We start from the raw sequence: 15,317 nt of genomic DNA, 5'->3' as shown, positions 1-15,317 counted from the left end.
CACTGTTCAATGCAACCTCGTAACGAATATTGTTGCTCAGTAACTGCTAGGGAGGGATGATACCACACTGCTATGACACGCTACTGTATTACGAGTTGGATCACTGCCGCGGCGGAATGAAGCAAGAATGACGCAGCTCGAGGGAACTGAGTCAAAATTTGTGGTAGACGAAACAACAATTCCCCTGGGGAACAACGGAGCAACAATCTGTGTGGCTTGGCGGCGACAGATTTTGTTTCTTGTACCTGAATGTCGAGGTTCACGTCTGATGGTGCGCACGTTTTGGTGGCGCTAGGGTAACGAAGCTATCATTGCTACAGTCAAAGCATTCTGGGGTGCATGTTTGATAACGTGGTCCGAGTTCGAAGTGACTCGAGGAACGTTGCAGATAGGCTCCAAACTTTGCTGTAAACGAGTATGTCAGTGCTGCAAAATGACTTGTGCGGTTAAATCGCATAAGAGAAATATATTGCGGATATCTATGAGAAACTTTAAATAAAAACAATTACAAAACGTTCATGGAGATGAATATCCGATCCTCCACGGAACTCAAAGAGACATGCATTCCCCGCACTTTGACTGGAAGAATGGGTAACCAATGACAAAGAAAGCACTGTCGTTATTTGTTGATAAGGCACAGGAAAGTTCTAACGCTCGTATGTGGTACAGGACAGTACACGCGGTTCAAACGGAAGATCGGCTCTGACGGTTATTGATAAGGCTGGTATGGAGATCCTTAGCACGGTGCATTACCCGGGTGCCGCAAAGGGAGATGAATGCATTTAATGTCTCATGAAAGTAGGTAATATCTCCTTTAATGTCGACAGTCGTAACACTGCGGAGTTGTTGAGATTGGTGATCATCAACAAATAAAATGTCTTACTATGTAGCTACTAGCAGACATCGTTTGTTCCCTGCTAATGAGCTAGGCCCGTGCTTCTGCCCTAACTGATCTAACGAAGTGAGGCTCGTGGCTTCAGCTTGGAGTCCTCTGAGTGGAGGCCTTCTCGAATCGATCCAACCTAACCTTGGAGAGCTTGGGTGCTTGCAGTAGTTGGTAGCAGTACGTACTCGTTATCGCTTCGTGGGTTGTAAGCAGTTCGTCCAAAGACGGACGCATGAGTCTAAGCGACCAATCCAGTCCATCGCCATCCAATATCCGTCCATCTTCAACGCTACGTATCTCGGACCATAGCCGTTTCTTTCCTTTCACAACCTACCTACTTAACCTAATAACTTTGCATACCCCCCGCCAAAAGTCACGATTTCAAGGGAATCGCCGTTTTTCGCATCCGTCCCTGCCTTGTACTCCTGCGGCAGAGTAACACTCCTTTTCCTAACAACCTACGATCCTCGTGGATCCGGACCCCCTTGACGTCACAAATCTCCCCCGAATCCCCTTAGAGCATCGCGTTTCGATATACTTTCCGTCGATCCCGATAAATAAGCCAGCTTTGAATTTACTTTCCGCTCTGCTGTCCGCCAATCATCCCTGCTCCGGACGCGAGGATATATACTTCAACCTTTCAACGTTCTGCTCACAGCGCATCCTTTTGCGCGTTACCGTTCGGTCGAATCTCGACGGGAGTACCAGTAAGGAACTCAAAATCCGGCAATATCGACACCTAATTCGACAAAAGCCCGCGGTGATGGCATAGCCCGCCTATCAATTGGTTGCACACAAAGTGAAGGCATGATATCTCTTCCACAAGCAGGAAACGTAAGTTGCGATACCACGCCACCTTACACCGCTCGTAGCTAATTCCATGTCTCTTTGCAGTTGACTTGGTGGGAGAGGCTCGTGGGGGCCTTCGCAACATGGCTCTCCTCAACCCGACCTTCGTCTTCGGCTGTATAGTCCTCTTATATCTATCGTCCTTCGTCCTCCTAGCCGTCTTTCGAATTATTACCGGTATCTCTATTCAAAGAATTGGCTACTTCTCCTTGCGCCGACTAGCATATACACCTCGAGATGGATGTAGGATAGAGATTAGGGGCCTGGGGCTCCACGTTCATCGACCAACCTTCGCCCAGCCAACATGGCTCAGTATTGTTCTAAGCGAGCTCGTCGTAACATTAGATATCAACGAGCTGGAAGGAAACAAACAGGTCGACGTAGACCCCGAGGACAGCGATGCCGAAACGTCGAAGGATAAAAAACCGGACGCCAAAACTACTGCCCGACAACAACCACAGCTACCGCGACGAGCTACGAGCACGGTTGTCCGAAGCGAAACATGGAAGAAACTTACGAATATCAAAGAAAAGATCAAGCGGTTGCATAGGAATATCAGTTGGCTCAAGCTGGTCGACGTTGTCGCGACAAACTCAGCTGTGAATATCGTTGACGTGGGCAATGTCCAGGTCGGAAGCTTCACTCTCGCGGTCGATACGCGCCGAAAGATGGTCGATCGTGTACGCTTTTTCGCCCGTCTAGCTGATCGCCATGGCAAGGACCAACAAGCGGAATGGACTGTCTCGTTGCGTAGCGTCTTGTTCACAGCTGATGGAAATGAATCCATGGAAGTTCTTGACCAGCTGTTTATCAACGTTCATGGACATCTATACAAGTCCATGGATGGTTTGCGCGAAGCCGCCGTGGCTATCAAGATGGGTCGACTGCATATTCCGTTCGATGATCTGCAAACGTGCATGAGCCGACTCAAGCAAAGGAGAGCTGAGGTCAAAACTCCTGGGGGAGAGGAGGAGCCCGTGGATATTTTCTTGGGCAAGGTTGCACAAGAAATCGACGATCCTGGAACCACGAACGAGGACTTGATGAGGACGGTGTCTGATTCCAAAGAGTTTTTCAGCTCTATCCTACGCGGCATCAAGGAGATTCAGTTTGCTGTGAGCTTTCTGGGTATGAGCAAGAAGGTCCAGTCTATCAAGCCTGGGTCTACCCCAATCCAGCTGAACGCAGCTATGAAAGAGGTTGGAATAGATCTTCACAGGCTGGACTCCAAGTCACCAGCACACAGGATGTATTTCCCCGCCGAGGCCATTGCGCATGAGGCATTGGCTGCTGCTCTGTCTATATCTGTTGGCTTGGACGATGGACATGGTCAACCTGAACGCCTTCTCTACGTCCCGATGGCCACGACTACGATCAAGACAACACTACTCTCCAAAACCGTAGAAGTTCTGCGAGCCAGTACCGTGGACGAGAGAAACGCCAACATCATGTTTGCTAACTCTGTCGTTACGTCGCCTTCGGTAGATCTGGACCCTCACCATTTGCCGCTCCTTATCGCCTTGTTCAAGTCAAAACCTAGAGCACCAAGAGCGCAGAATGATAACCACCATCTGATCTCGCGCCTACTGCCCAAAGCGAATTACAAGTTCTCTATGCACGAACCTGTAGTTCGTATAAAGCTACAACCTTTGCAAAAAGCCGAGGATCCAGATGATTTCGATCTCATCATTTCCTCGATCTCCTCGATATCACTCGACGTGGAGTCTTCCCATAGCCTTATGGCAGATATGCATTATTCCCTTGATGGCTCTTTCAGACTTCAATCGCACGACCTTTACTACCAGACCAATAATGGTGAGCGGTTTAACTTGATTACCACAGAATCACTCGATATGAAACTACACCTGGGCGCTCGGCCAGATGTTTACGTTGATGTATCTGGTAACCTTCAGTCTGCCTCGATCAGTATGGTCAGACCTGAGATTATCGATGGGCTTCGCCAAATAGTTCAGGAGTTACGCATTGATGTGGAACCAGAAAAGGGCACGATTTCACGATCCAGGGGTGGCCAGAACTTCTTACGATCCATGCCTAACTGGCTATTGAGAGCCCAGTTTGACGCTTCGGATTTCAACGTGGAGATCGCAGGCATTGACGAGGAGATCTCAGATGATACTCGTGGAGTATTTCTCCATTGGGATACTGTCTCTACCGAATACCGTGCCCATCGACTTGACGGACTTCAACGCCGGGCTTCCAGAAGACGCGCCAACAGTCGTTCTATCAGTCAGTCCGACTCGGAGTGGACTCCTCCTTCGAGCTCCCCACGGCCCAAAAAGAAACCGCAGAACATCGGCGATGGGCGAAAGCTTACACTCTTTGCCAGTGGAATCGAGGCACAGATCATGGATGCTGTTGATACACTCGAGCCAGAACCCTTCCTCAGTGTACCGAGACTTGAGCTTTCTCTCAGCGCGGCAAGCGATGCCAGTGGTCCAACTTTTAACATACAAGTTGGTGTCCGTTCGATCCGTGCTAAGTACTCTCTCTACCGGCATTACGCCATTGGGGTTGCTGTCATGACATTACGCAAAGCTTTCATGCAAAGCGGACGTGACATTCCACGAACGAAGCAACATGGAAGCTATGTTGATATCATTCCTACTGCCAACCGGCTGGCGCCTCCAGGAACTCCCGATTTCGACCCTGGCTCGTCCACTATTACACCAGAATTGGTTACTCTCGATTTCAAAGCAGCGCTCGTGCAGCTTAAAGCCGATATGCCTCACGATCCAGCCATGATGCTACATATGTATGGTTTAGAATTAGGCCGCCAGAGATGGTCTACGCCCTACATCGCTGCGAAACTTGTGCGGCTTTATACAGAGCCACCACGCATGCGCAACGTTTGGGCGAGGTTGGTCAGCATCAAATCAGGACGCCTCGATTTCCGAGAATCTCGTCGAAAGACAGCTTATGGGGGTGTTGTCGACGAGAAAATGGTGGACATCGTGACTGAGGCCGTTCGTATCGCGGTACCACACGAGGTTATCGTCAGCCGCGTGAGTGACAACTTCATCAATGTGATTAAAGCAGTTCAGCAGCTTCACCATCGTTTCAAGACGGGTACCAATGAGTACATCCTCGAGAAGAAGCCCGAAGGACCAAAGTCGGTTCCCAAAGTGTCAGTACGCACACGAAACTTTTTATTCGAGCTCGAAGATGGTGGCTTTGAGTGGAAACTAGGCATGATTTACCGCACTGGTCTTATTGAACAAACACAGCGACTTGCCCGAGAAAATGCTTTCAAGGTCAAACTCAAGAGAGTCCGTGAAGAGGAGATAAGACGAGGCAGCAGCAAATTCCGATCTCGATCAACCTTCCCCAGGGGACGGCCTGAAATGGGCGATAGACCAAGCAGCAGAAGTCGGAGTGCAGACGCTTTCGAAGGAACAGATGCACGACCAAGCTCCCAACATGGAAGAATTCCACGATACAACCCCAACATCGAATCTCTTCGTGTCAACGGTGTTTCAAAAGTTACTGAACACTATGCTCGAGGCCATCTGGACATGTTCAATGCCCAAAGCTGGAAGAAGCGGATTGACCGCGCCTACCAAATGTCTCAAGACAGCATGAAAGAGTCTCGCGGCCAGTTCTGGGGTGCCAACCAAATCCCCGAAGATATGGAAGACTCCGAAAATCTACTGGAGGTACCCCCAAGACCAGCGCTCATGGCCGCCGTCATCAGTGACTTGCACTTTATGATCGACAAGCCGACATTCCCTATGAAAGACCTGCCAGATTTCCTTCATAAGATCGGCAAAGGGATGCCAAAGGATATGCAGTATAGTTTACTGGTGCCGATGCACCTCAGTATTGCCATGGGCGAGGCTAAGGTGACGCTGCGGGATTATCCATTGCCTTTAGTGCATATTCCACCGATGAAATACGGACAATCTGCCAAAATCCAAGCTGTGTCATTGAAGGCAAATTTCGTTGTCGCCGAGGAGTTCAGGGGAGTTGAGTCGACGCGGAGGGTTCGAGTCAACGTTGTCCCACCAAGAAGCACGCTCCCAGGTTCTTCAAATGAAGGCAGTTTTGCCATCGAAGTCAGACGTACAATAGGGCCTGTCAAGTCTTACTCAGATGTTTACATGGACGTCAATAGTGCTCTTCCTACGCGGATCACTTGGGGTCCTTGTTACCAGCCTGCCATTCAGGACATGATGATGGTGATTGAATCGTTTACTAAACCTCAATTTGATCCATCAGAACGTGTTGGTTTCTGGGACAAACTGCGACTTAACTTCCACTCCAGGATACACATGTCTTGGAAGGGGGATGGAGATGTTCATCTGGCTCTTAAGGGTACACGCGATCCGTATGCAATGACTGGCAATGGAGCCGGTTTCCTCATGTGCTGGCGAAACGACATCAGATGGAACATAAACGCTGACGATGACCCCAAAGGATTCATCTCAGTCGAAAGTGGCGAGTACATCCTCGCAGTGCCTGATTATAGCCATGAAGTTCGAGACCAGGCCCGGCGACTTTACGATGCTGAAGGTCACCTGCCTGAAGACAACTACAAATCCGAGGCGAGCTTTAAGAAGGTTGTCATGAAGCTGTCAGGCAAGGTCAAGGTCATGGCTGGCCTCATCTTCGAACGTGCTATTGAGGACGGCCAGCGAAGCTTTGAGTTTCGCCCTCATTATGACATCGTCCTCAAAAATCCACACTTCGCTAAACCTGATGCGAACGGTCTTCCATACGATGCAATGCGTGGTTTCCGAAGCCGACACATCCATCTTTCTATTGCGATCCATGCACCAGCTGATCGTGACTGGCTGTCAGATAGTCCAGAGCCCTCCCGAAGCTACAACACTATCCATCTCACCCCCCGTTTCTTCACCCACTTCTTCAATTGGTGGGGCTTGTTTGGACAGCCGCTGTCATTGCCAATTCGTCAAGGTAGTCTCTTCCCTGGCCGTGAAAAGAACAGCAAGAAATTTGGCCGACATCTTGCAACTGTTAAGTACAACATTTTGCTCGCTCCACTTTTCCTCAGTCACATCTACAAGCACAAGGATGTCGAAGACCATTCTGAAAATGCAGTCTCTGCAACTGGTTTGAAGGTGCGATTTGACAGCTTTTCACTTGACCTTCATCAACGCCGAGAAGAGTTTAATACCCTTGGTAAAGGAAAACATGGTGACGACACCAGTAAAACATCAGGTATCAAGATTCATGCTGCCCAGCTTGACCTCGTTAGCGCCGATGTCCGAGCAGTGTCAGCAAGTTTGAAGGGAACAACCACAGAGGCCATTAAGAAAGGATCTATCGCAACATTGATGAGCGAATCTGACGAGAAGCCTGACTTGTCTCGGTTTACTATTCCGGACAATGACTTCAGTTGGATTGATATGGATGATTTTGTCGAGCTTGACTGGATAACACCCACGGAGCCTCACCCTGACACCAAAATTTTACCCCTGGCATACGCCCCTCGCCTGACATATTTCAGACAAACAGACATTGGCGGTGTTATCGCTGGAGACCCAACACGAACTAGTCCTTTTGGAAGCGAACCCACACATTTCTGTGTGATGAGACACGATGACGATCCCCGTCGAATCCAGGGTCAGCTTATTAGGGATCGCCTTGATCAGCTGGGCAGACAAATGGAATCTCATGATCGTGAGATGGGCGAAGCGGAGTTGAGGGTTATCAAATGCGATGCAAAAGACCGAGTTGCCGTGGAAGAATTCAAGGCTTTCCAGAAACATACCGACGTGCTGCAAGAGAAGAAGGAATTCCTTGAATCAATGCTGAACCAGGCCAAGATTCGTGCTCCGTCAAGTACTAATAGGAGCAGTAATGATGGCCGTAAGCAATCAGGCGAGTCTTCCATCCCTTTCCAGGATGAGACCATGGAAATCCCAGCAACCAGCGAGTTTGAAAGCGAGTTCAACAATCGCTTTGTTATCCACAACCTGCAACTCAAGTGGAATAACACCCTGCGAAATATCGTGCTTCGATACCTTCACCAAAACAGCCAAAGACGTGGTTTCACCTACTACCTTTCGCGGCCCGCTATCAAGTTTATCCTTGACATTGTCGAAGAGCAGAACAAAGCTAAGTCAAACAACAAGCCAGGCAAGGCCAAATCAACACACAGTCGACAAGGCGGCAGAAGGAGTTCTCGCGCATCTAGCATCCATGATGACGAAACCCCTCTGGATATCGAAGAGCGCATTAAACGCATTCTCAATGACGGTCGCAAGTTTACATCGGCTACCTGGGGCACTAACGCCGAGGGCTTTGTTGAGGGATCGATCGAAGATCTGGTGACCGGAATTGCCGAAGAATTCACTCCCCAAAGTAGCTATCACATTCGAATCATTGCTCCGCAGATTCAACTCCAGAGCGACAAGAACAAGAAGAATGTGGTGCTAGCAACTGCTAAGGGTATGGAGCTGAAGGTTATGGAAGTCATGGAGAAGGAGAGAATCTCAGACAATGTCAGCGGTCTCGTTCAGCGCCGATTCTTGGTCAATATGGATAGCGTCCAGTTCTTTGTCACACATCGCAAGTGGTTCCAAACCAGCCTTGTGTCGATGTATGTTGGAAGCAAATACGGTGCACCAAGCGGTTCCTCTTGGCCTCCATGGGTTCCTATCGAGGTGGTTTTTGACTTCCAGGCGGATCCTTTCGGTTTCAAGCGCGTTGTCCAGAAAACTTCGGCCATGGTTCGGTATGATAAGTTCAATACCTTGCGCCTGAAGTACAACGATGAGGTGAATACGGACGGAAACGAAAACGCTTCTCAAGTCAATATGGAGAACCGCATGGACAATCTTTGGGTCGAGTTCCCAACCGCAAGAGCTCTCTGCAACTCATCGCAGTACTATGCACTGTATGTCATTGTACTTGATCTCCTCATGTACAACGAACCCATGGAGAAGACGCGTAGTGAGCGCTTGGAAAAGATCATCCTCGCCTCGGACTTCAGCGACTTGAGTGGTGCTCCGGCTATGGTTCAGAAGCTGCAACAACGCATCAGGCAGATGGAAGAGATCAAGGACCATTTCCAGATCTATGCGAAACATCTCGATAAGAAGGGTTGGCAAGACAGATTGCACCTCGAGAAAGATCTGGCAGCTTGTGAGGATGAATTATTCTTCATGATGAAGGCCATTACCTCTTCACAGAGAAAGTATGATGTCAATTCGGATGACAGCACTGGTCTTCTCAAGTGGAACATTACCATTCGAGACATCGTTTGGCATCTCATGCAAGATTCGAATGAACCTTTGGTGGAGCTGCAGCTTAAGGACCTCGAGTATGACCGCACAGACAACTCCGATGGTTCTCATGTAAACCTCATTCGTGTTGGTAAGGTCCTTGGCCTCAACCTGTTACCGGATGCCACATACCCTGAGATGATCGCACCATATATCGATCCTGAGAAGCCGCATACCCAGGAGGGTGAGCACAAGGAGATGATCCGAGTGTATTGGTACATGTTGGAGGCTATAGCAGGCATTCCAGTGATGGACCGCTTTGAGGTCAATTTGTTCCCAATCAAGGTACAATTAGAGCGAGAAGTTGGCAAGCGACTTTTTGAGTATATTTTCCCTGGTATCAATGGAGAAAAGTCGGCCGGCACCAAGAACGACTCCCCGTTCATGCTGAAGCAGGTCACGGCTGATGGAGAGGAGGACGAGGATTATGAAGATGGCAACGGCCTGACACCTTCGTACACACGACAATCATCCTCATCGTCTTTCTCAGCAGGCTCAGGTTCACTCGAGCTTCGACTAAGACCTACTTTGACATCCAACACCAAGACTGAAGCGCCCCCTGGAAAGGCCTTGAGTGTCAACACGGGCAATGAAGGCCATTCTTTCCGCCTCTTCCGTACTCCTGGAACTTCCAAGACTATGCTTAAGAAGGCATCCCATGAGTCTCTCCGATCTAACATGGGTCCAAGAGTTGGCCTTACGCGTGCTTCCACGGGTCTTTCTTCTAGGGAAGGTCGCGAGTCAAGGGACGGCGATAAGAAGTCACGCTTCGGACTGGGAAAGAAACACCACAATGAAAAGCAGCAGTCAGACGACCTTACTAAGATGATGACCCGTGCCAGCCAGTACATGACGTTTTCGTCCATCAAAATGCCTTCTGTGGTGCTTTGCCTGAGCTACCGTGGCAAAGACAATCGCAACATTGAGGATGTGCACGACTTTGTCTTCAGGATGCCCAGCATTGAGTGGGAGAATAAGACATGGTCCAATCTGGATCTAGCCCTGGCTCTTAAGAAGGCGGTTGTGAAGGCCTTGATCTCGCATACAGGTGCACTTATTGGGAACAAATTTTCAAAACATCGACCCAATGCCGAACAGCGAGACAAGTTACGGGTACTGGCCAACAGCTCAGTCCTCATTGCACCGTCCTCTTCAGGTGGCTCTCAACACTACCCTGGCAGTCTGAACGATAGCGACGATTCCAGTCTATACGGTTCATCTCCTGTGGACTTCTCCCGATCACCTCCTAGAAGCATTCGAGCCGGAAGCACACACAGTAGTGTACGACCAGGATCTGCTATGCGACGACGCAGTCGAAGCTCGAGTGTCAAGAGTCGAAGATCGCATCGTAACGGTGGCACAGGCCATGGCCTGCAAGCTCCCCATGGCCCTAATGTGCCCGCTTTCCTGATGATGACGCCGCCAACCCCCATTGATGATCATCATCGTAACGACAGGCATCATCACGGCGTGGAGCTTTTACGGCCAGCTACCGCAAGTCCACAAAGCAGCATACACAGCATGAATAACAGCATGTATAGCCAGCAGGGCCAGACATATGGAATAACACCAAGCAATTCCCATGCTAGCAGTGTAAACAGCGCCAGCACTCACAGCAGTATTCCGGTGCCTGTCGCCCAACAGCACAGGCCCGGGTTTAGAAGAATTCCGACGGGCATTGAACGACCTGCGTCGAGCATGAGCAATCACGATTCTGGGGTACGAAGGAAGAACGGCGCAAGCAACCTCAAAGACAAGCTTAGCGCGCTCACATCTCGTATTGGCAACAGAGAAAGCAGCAGCCCCTCACAGCAAGAGGATGATTCGGAGGCCGTTGACGACCAGTTGACACCCGCAGGACCTAAAAGTAGATCTAGGCGGTCTTCAAGCCACACGGGGTCACGACTCAGCTGGACTCCCAGCAGGATGAAAACGGGATAAAAGTAGGGAGATATCAAGTCGCTTGTTAGTGGCAGTGATATGGGTGGTGCAGTATATAGAATCTAGGCAAAAAGGCGTATTGGGTAGGACTAGAGGTGGCATTTTCCATTCTTTTGCATATTTGATGTCCAATATGAAGGAGGAAGATGGAGAACATATATCATAGCATAGTGAGCGAATTGGATGGAGCAAGTGTTGTTCTAGGAACAGGATAGGATGAGCCCTAGATCAGTCTTTATGGAAACGAGGGCAACCTCAGCAAAAGACTGGCTGGCGGAATTTTTATATGTAATACAAAAGAATTGATGTCGCGTTCATTTATCATGGTCGATTTTGTGTGACGTTTTCAACTGTTTGTTCATTGTTCAAATTATATGACTTCCATGGTATATTCCACCTCCAGTTTATCCAACCACCAAATGCTATGTCCGTCTCTGCGCCACTTATAACCAGGCGATGTTGTAGACGTAATAAAGAACGCTCAACGTGAAGAAATTGTATATGCGTATGCAGAAGCAGATCTCTAGGATCCTTTATAATAAAGTTCTATAGACAATTGATCGTCTACTGTCGTCGACCGAGGATGTTGAACAGACTTGTCCTGGGATTCTCGATGGCACCGTCAAAGGTCCTTGCTCGGTTGGCTTCACTCTCGGGAGTGTTGTACTTTGCAAAAGAGCGATCGAACTTGGCTGATGTGGTGGCCAATTGGGAGGTCACGTAGCTAGCGACGAGAGCGAAGCTGCCGACAGCAACGACAACGGGGAGAGCCCTTTAATAATTGTTAGGATATCGGTGGAGATGAGTTGCTGTAAGTTATGGGGACTTACTTGGGGTATGCGGCAGGCTTAGCGAGAGCAGGTCTAGCGATGGCGGCCATTGTGTAAGTGGGTGCGGTGTAAGTGTAAGTGTAAGTGTAAGTGAAGATATAGACACTTTTTGAGATGATGGTGAGTTGAGAAGACAGGACAGGACTGGACTGGGCTGGACTGTATTGATGAAGGTGATGACAAGAAATCACTCCATTTTGACGAGTTGGACCAAGTCTCTTATACTAATTTACATTGTTGTCAACCTTTTTTGCGCTGTCGATCATGAGCCGTGGGATTCTCAATTGCCAATTGAGAGTCGGTCGATGGTGGTGTGATTGTAGGTGCTGGCCCCTGGGCTGTCTGACCTATTCGGGCGATTCCGGGGAACAAGGGCATTCCAGATTTGGAAACTTGGGGAATGGAGAGGATGTGATCATTTTGAAACGTATTTTCCATCATGATAATAATAATATGTGTTTTACTACTGTTTTTATTTGAGATAGTTATTTTGTGGTCTGTGGATGTTTTGTTTGTTTATGTGGAGCATAACAGCCTTGCATTGACTGTGACTTATTGCTCTGTGCTATAATAATACGGTATAATTATCTCAAAGTATACAAATACAGACATTGGACATGACTGCTCTGTTGATATGTCTATGCAATTCGGCTCTTGCCGGAATGAAGCCTTCAGCAACTGTCGACCTCTATCAACCCCTGGCCTCATGCTCCCTCTTCAGGCTCTGAACATCTGACCATGTCAAGGCGGGGTCCACCGAACACCAGCAGCAGCCAACACAAGGTGACAGTTTTTGGCTCAGCCTGGCCTTGTCTCCTGTCAGTGGCAAACCTGCTGAACCAGCTCAGTGGTGCCATACCCCAGATAACATCGAACAAGGACGAGCATGCGACGCCCAGTCCCGACGATGAGGAACTTGGAAGCCTGATTCTGTTTGTCTCTGTGGACCTGTAATCCACGGCATGTGATTTGCAGTTGACAGTTGCGTTGGTGTTTTGCTCAGAATTGACTTTGCCATATTTTGGGTCTCGTCAGATCATTTCTCAGTCTTGGGAAATGATCTTCAGCGGAAGAAGTTCTTGTTATTATACACGTGAGCCAGCGTTACCTGCCTCTTATTAGCGACGATGATGAGGGATAACGCTCAAGTTGCGTTCGTGGTTCTCATCTTGATCAACGCTTATACCTACCATCCCTCATTGATCTTCATTCATCCGTTCCTTCGTGAGTTTTCCGGCGAGTCTTGTGTTGGCTCTGGTGGTGAGACCTGTCTTTAATACAATACCCAACCGGTCTTGATGTGCAGTCATAACCAACGTAGTAACAGCATCATCTTCATCGTTATTGGTGATCATCAGGTCATGCCTTTTCGACCTATAGCACACCGACGGATTATCCTACCCTCAATGACCAAAGCAGGCATCTCGAGCCGCAAGGATCACGTCCATCCTCAAGTCGTGAATTCATGTCGTTCTGGTCTGGGGATTTTAGCCCGAACTGCTTTTATAGCTAGGTCGTACCAGCGTGGGATATCACTGAGCCCATTTCCCCAATGAGACCACTCGCGCCAGAAATCCAAAACTGCCATTCCAAGGAAAACCCTCATGGCGAAATGCACGTCGTTTCCTGGTACGTGCAGCTTGCCTGCGTAGCGGATCCTCAGTCTGTTCATCACAACTGCCAACGATGGTTCAATTGCGTTTTGAAGTGGAATGCATTGTGCTTGGGCCAGATCGATCCAGCAAATTTCGTTCAGGAAGATCTTGAACTCTTTCAAGAAGGCAAGGTCGCCGTGAGCCGAGTATGCAACGCCAATCACATCTCTTCCTTCCCGCCACTCAACGAATCTGCGCCTCAGGTCCTCTACAGATATGGCCTCTGTGTCACCGAAACAGAAACGTTGCACTCCGGGCACGCTGTCTTGGACGGCAAACTGATAAGTTCAAATGAGATATGATAGGTTATCAAGTTTGAAACGATTTTGGATGACGTCTCGGAGATCCCTGGTGTCCAGTATAGCCACACCGAGATGGAACGACTTGATCCTCATCTTCCATTCCCCCTCCAGTTCCTGGGGCAGCCTCCTGGCTTTGTCTGCCAACGCAGATGAGTCTGACGTCTCTCATATAGCTGCCTCGAAGCCGGGTTTGCAGCCTGGATTCCATCTCCTTTTTTAAGCATTGAGTGAGGTGATAGCCGAATACCATTCGAATCATCTCAATTGCTCTGAGCCTCCTGACCACCCTGAAATCCTTAGGGTTATTGTACAGCTCTCTTGAATGAGGTGTTTCCAGTGGCCATCCCACCATGTAATTCAGTCTCTTCTTTTTTCCTTCCGGAGTCATGCTGGCTAGTTTGGCCTTGAACTTAGCTTCTTCCTCTAGTAAGTTTGCAGTCAAAAACCGTTTATGACGCTCTAGCTTGTACTGCTGTAGGTCCATTTCTGGTGGTTCCTATGTTTTTTTCTCTGATTCTGATTCTGGTTCTGGTTTTGATATTGGTGGTCTCTTTTGTGGTGACTTGTCTTTTGATGATCTCTCAGGGATCTTTTCTTGCCTTCGTGGTCTTTCTGTCTAGTGTTTCTGTGAATTATGTATCGGGTCTCTTGGTGGTGCTCACTCTGAAGTTGGGACAAACGTGAGTCTCGTGGGTGGTGGTGGTTTCTCTTCTGATGACGGCTTTGGTTGTGATGGTTTCGATGATGGTCTCACTGAATAGTTCCTTATCATATAATTCTGAGCACGCCATAGCATGCTCGGCAAGGCCTGCGGCCTCACGTAGACCTTGAACATGAGTATGTACCCGAGTGCCCAAATGAGGTGTGATACTTTCCGGCTAAAGGTTGATGGGCTGTGATTCGTCAAGTCCTGGACAAAGACTGCTTGGTGTTGAGTTTGATGAGAATTCAACGGCTTGGCACGTGACCCCACCTACAGCCTGAGGCGTATAGGAAACAAGCTGTGCAGTGCTGGCATGAATTGTTGCCAAATTACTCTTCGCAATGATAACAAATGTCTTGAAGCTACATAGAACGTCGCTTTATATCGCCTGGCGTGGTAGATCTCATCGATACTTGGAAGCATGGTTCAATGGCAGATGATCAGCGATAGCGGGCTGTAGTCAATTGCTACAAAACGTGGTTGATAAGCTTAAACCAAGTCGGACCCAAAATCACTCGACATCAACAAAAGAGGAACATGGCAGCTGCTACAGACCAATTCAATGATAACCAACGCATTGTGGGCTGCTTGGTAGAAGCACATTACTTAGAACTGTGACTATTAGACCATACACGAACTGACTGGACGAATGGGATTCTTACAAGAAACGCCAATTTTCTCCCTCAGACTTTTCACTCGTGGCTTATAAGAACTCTCCTGAAACTCTGAACTTTTACAGGCAACGTTGCCGCCGTCACACGAGACATTTTATTAGATAGATATTTATTGGGGAACCCAGACCGAGGTAGAGTAAGGGGATCGGACCGACTCCAGATTTTTGCGCGAATGTTGGTGGGTTGAAATACTTTACAGTTCCACATTT

The 15,317-nt window shown here is 48.7% G+C and overlaps 5 protein-coding genes across 6 annotated transcripts; 3 read left to right on the top strand and 2 right to left on the bottom strand.

Annotated features, from left to right (window-relative positions):
* The first annotated feature begins 1,150 nt into the window (after positions 1-1,150).
* Positions 1,151-12,037, top strand: FOIG_10854 (uncharacterized protein). Its single transcript, XM_031211349.1, has 2 exons — positions 1,151-1,720; positions 1,781-12,037. The coding sequence occupies exon 2, from the start codon at positions 1,819-1,821 to the stop codon at positions 10,942-10,944; it is 9,126 nt and encodes a 3,041-aa protein (XP_031059282.1). The 5' UTR covers positions 1,151-1,720; positions 1,781-1,818; the 3' UTR covers positions 10,945-12,037.
* FOIG_10853 (uncharacterized protein) lies at positions 11,152-12,074 on the bottom strand. Its single transcript, XM_031211348.1, has 2 exons — positions 11,775-12,074; positions 11,152-11,716 (listed from the first exon to the last, which is right to left on the bottom strand). Exons 1-2 carry the CDS (start codon positions 11,822-11,824, stop codon positions 11,509-11,511), a joined length of 258 nt encoding a protein of 85 aa, XP_031059281.1. The 5' UTR covers positions 11,825-12,074; the 3' UTR covers positions 11,152-11,508.
* A 159-nt stretch (positions 12,075-12,233) lies between these two features.
* Positions 12,234-14,702, bottom strand: FOIG_10850 (uncharacterized protein). Of its 2 annotated transcripts, none has more exons than XM_031211345.1 (2): positions 12,965-14,702; positions 12,234-12,882 (listed from the first exon to the last, which is right to left on the bottom strand). In XM_031211345.1, exon 1 carries the CDS (start codon positions 14,213-14,215, stop codon positions 13,739-13,741), a length of 477 nt encoding a protein of 158 aa, XP_031059278.1. In that variant the 5' UTR covers positions 14,216-14,702; the 3' UTR covers positions 12,234-12,882; positions 12,965-13,738. The 2 variants fall into 2 exon arrangements, with proteins under 2 accessions (XP_031059278.1, XP_031059277.1); XM_031211344.1 differs by having other exon boundaries at positions 12,234-13,107; positions 13,176-14,702.
* Positions 12,513-12,728, top strand: FOIG_10852 (uncharacterized protein; the record flags this gene model as incomplete). The annotated part of the gene is made up of 1 exon (XM_031211347.1): positions 12,513-12,728. The coding sequence occupies one exon, from the start codon at positions 12,513-12,515 to the stop codon at positions 12,726-12,728; it is 216 nt and encodes a 71-aa protein (XP_031059280.1).
* On the top strand, positions 13,327-13,731 carry FOIG_10851 (uncharacterized protein; the record flags this gene model as incomplete). The annotated part of the gene is made up of 1 exon (XM_031211346.1): positions 13,327-13,731. The coding sequence occupies one exon, from the start codon at positions 13,327-13,329 to the stop codon at positions 13,729-13,731; it is 405 nt and encodes a 134-aa protein (XP_031059279.1).
* Positions 14,703-15,317: the final 615 nt, after the last annotated feature.

The sequence above is a fragment of the Fusarium odoratissimum genome, assembly GCF_000260195.1.
Source record: "Fusarium odoratissimum NRRL 54006 unplaced genomic scaffold supercont1.19, whole genome shotgun sequence".
Classification (NCBI taxonomy): Eukaryota; Fungi; Ascomycota; class Sordariomycetes; order Hypocreales; family Nectriaceae; genus Fusarium; species Fusarium odoratissimum.
This window is presented reverse-complemented; position numbering and strand designations above follow the sequence as displayed.

What these genes read in the sequence shown, in the direction of transcription:
- FOIG_10853 (XM_031211348.1), bottom strand. Translation starts at nt 11,824, where the DNA reads ATGGCCGCCATCGCTAGACCTGCTCTCGCTAAGCCTGCCGCATACCCC. An exon ending in AAGCCTGCCGCATACCCCAA is followed by an intron (nt 11,717 to 11,774) that starts GTAAGTCCCCAT and finishes CAATTATTAAAG; the next exon opens with GGCTCTCCCCGTTGTCGTTG.
- FOIG_10854 (XM_031211349.1), top strand. Translation starts at nt 1,819, where the DNA reads ATGGCTCTCCTCAACCCGACCTTCGTCTTCGGCTGTATAGTCCTCTTA.
- FOIG_10850 (XM_031211345.1), bottom strand. Translation starts at nt 14,215, where the DNA reads ATGGACCTACAGCAGTACAAGCTAGAGCGTCATAAACGGTTTTTGACT.